At 59.4% G+C, this 2120-nt stretch overlaps 1 protein-coding gene across 1 annotated transcript in view; it reads right to left on the bottom strand.

Moving 5' to 3' along the window:
• Nucleotides 1-169: 169 nt before the first annotated feature.
• The window catches only part of LOC144675660 (calpain-2 catalytic subunit-like), a gene marked incomplete at both ends in the record, with an annotated part of 110674 nt that continues 108723 nt past the window's right edge, over nt 170-2120 (bottom strand). Inside the window, 2 exons of the mRNA XM_078536307.1 lie at nt 170-248; nt 1729-1800. Coding sequence (XP_078392433.1) covers nt 170-248; nt 1729-1800 — 151 coding nt within the window. The remainder of the gene's footprint in view (nt 249-1728; nt 1801-2120) is intronic.

Genomic DNA, 2120 nt, shown 5'->3' with positions numbered 1-2120 from the left:
TGACGAGTTATTCACTGAAAAGTGGGTGGTCTGTGCCTCAGTTGTATAATTCCTGGGGGGGGCTGGAGCAGTTATTACCCCCCCCAGCCCGGTTTTGCCGCTGACACAATGTGGGGCCGACCTGCAGAGGTGGGAAGTTTACCACCAGAAGCGGGTTTCTGAGTCTCACCTGCGACAGACAGAGCGGGACGGAGATCGTGGGAGTTCATCAGGCCGGAGTCACTATCCACAAACTCCTCATAAATACCCTGTGATCACAAACAATCATTAACCCTTCACCACACGGACTCCCTCTCCCTCCGCACAGCCCTCTCCCTCACACTCTCCCTCCCTCGCACTCTCCCTCCCTCGCACTCTCCCTCCCTCGCACTCTCCCTCCCTCGCACTCTCCCTCCCTCGCACTCTCCCTCCCTCGCACTCTCCCTCCCTCGCACTCTCCCTCCCTCGCACTCTCCCTCCCTCGCACTCTCCCTCCCTCGCACTCTGCCTCCGCACAGCCCTCTTCCAGGGATTCATCATCCCTCACTCCATCCCTCAGTCTGCCTCCCTCGCACACTCCCTCCCTCGCACACTCCCTCCCTCGCACTCTCCCTCCCTCGCACTCTCCCTCCCTCGCACTCTCCCTCCCTCGCACTCTCCCTCCCTCGCACTCTCCCTCCCTCGCACTCTCCCTCCGCACAGCCCTCTTCCAGGGATTCATCATCCCTCACTCCATCCCTCACTCCATCCCTCAGTCTGCCTCCCTCACACACTCCCTCCCTCACACTCTCCCTCCCTCACACTCTCCCTCCCTCACACACTCCCTCCCTCACACACTCCCTCCCTCACACACTCCCTCCCTCACACACTCCCTCCCTCACACACTCCCTCCCTCACACACTCCCTCTCCTCTACACTCCCTCCCTCACTGTCACTCACACCCTCTCATACTCCTTACCCCCACTCTCTGCCTCCCTCCTTCAATCTCTCTGCCTCTTCCTCCCTACTCCCACTCTCGATCCCTCACATGCCCTCCCTCCTTCGCACTCTCACTCCCTCACTCACACTTTCACTCTTTCCCTCCCTCACATTGCCTCCTTCCCTCACACTCACTCTCTCCCTCCCTCACTCACACTCTCACTACGTCCCTCTCTCCCTCACACTCATTCCCTCCATTGCATTCTCACTCACTCCCTCCTTCACACTCCCACTCCCTGTCACAATCTTGCTCCCTCCCTCCTTAACACTCTCACTCCCTCCTTCACACTCCATTCCTCCCTCACACTCCCTCCCCCTCACATTCTCACTCCCTCAGACTCCCACCCACCCTCCCTGACACTCTCACTCCATTCCTCACACTCCCTTCCTCCCTTCCCCTCACAATCTCACTCCCTCCCTCACTCACTCCCTCCCTCACACTCACTCCCTCCCTCACACTCACTCCCTCCCTCACACTCACTCCCTCCCTCACACTCACTCCCTATCTCACACTCACTCCCTCCCTCACACTCACTCCCTCCCTCACACTCACTCCCTCCCTCACACTCCCTCCCTCACACACTCCCTCCCTTCCCTCACACTCCCACCCTCCATCACAGCCTTCCTCTCTCCCTCACACTCCCTCCTTCTCTCCCTCGCACTCACTCCCTCCTTTACATTTTCTCCCTACCTCCCTCCCCCTCACACACTCACTCCCACCCTCTCCCTCCCTCCCTCCCTCTCCCTCCCTCCGAGGGATGATGTGCTCACCTGCAGTTTTTTCAGGTGCATGACCAGTTGTTCTGCGTCTTGGCCGCTCAGGCCTCCTTGCTGACCCGGGGCCTGGACACCAGCGTTAAGGTCGCTAATCTCAGAGTCCGTTCAACATTCACACAGGCAGCGAAATGTTTATCCGACAGGGATCCTGCCTGAATCCCTTCCGGAATATTCCATTGCTTCACAATGTACAAACTCCACCAGATCCGATAGGAGCGGAGAGGCTCAGCTCATTGACACCCCCCACTTAATACAGACCCAGACTGACCCCCCCACCTCACACTGACCCAGACTGACCCCCCCCACCTCACACTGACCCAGACTGACCCCCCCCGCCTCACACCGACCCAGACTGACCCCCCCCACCTCACACCGACCCAGACTGA

The sequence above is a fragment of the Cetorhinus maximus genome, unplaced genomic scaffold (assembly GCF_964194155.1).
Source record: "Cetorhinus maximus unplaced genomic scaffold, sCetMax3.hap1.1 HAP1_SCAFFOLD_1085, whole genome shotgun sequence".
In the NCBI taxonomy this organism is placed as follows: domain Eukaryota; kingdom Metazoa; phylum Chordata; class Chondrichthyes; order Lamniformes; family Cetorhinidae; genus Cetorhinus; species Cetorhinus maximus.
The sequence above is the reverse complement of the archived record's forward strand: the minus strand, read 5'-3'. Positions and strand labels throughout refer to the sequence as shown.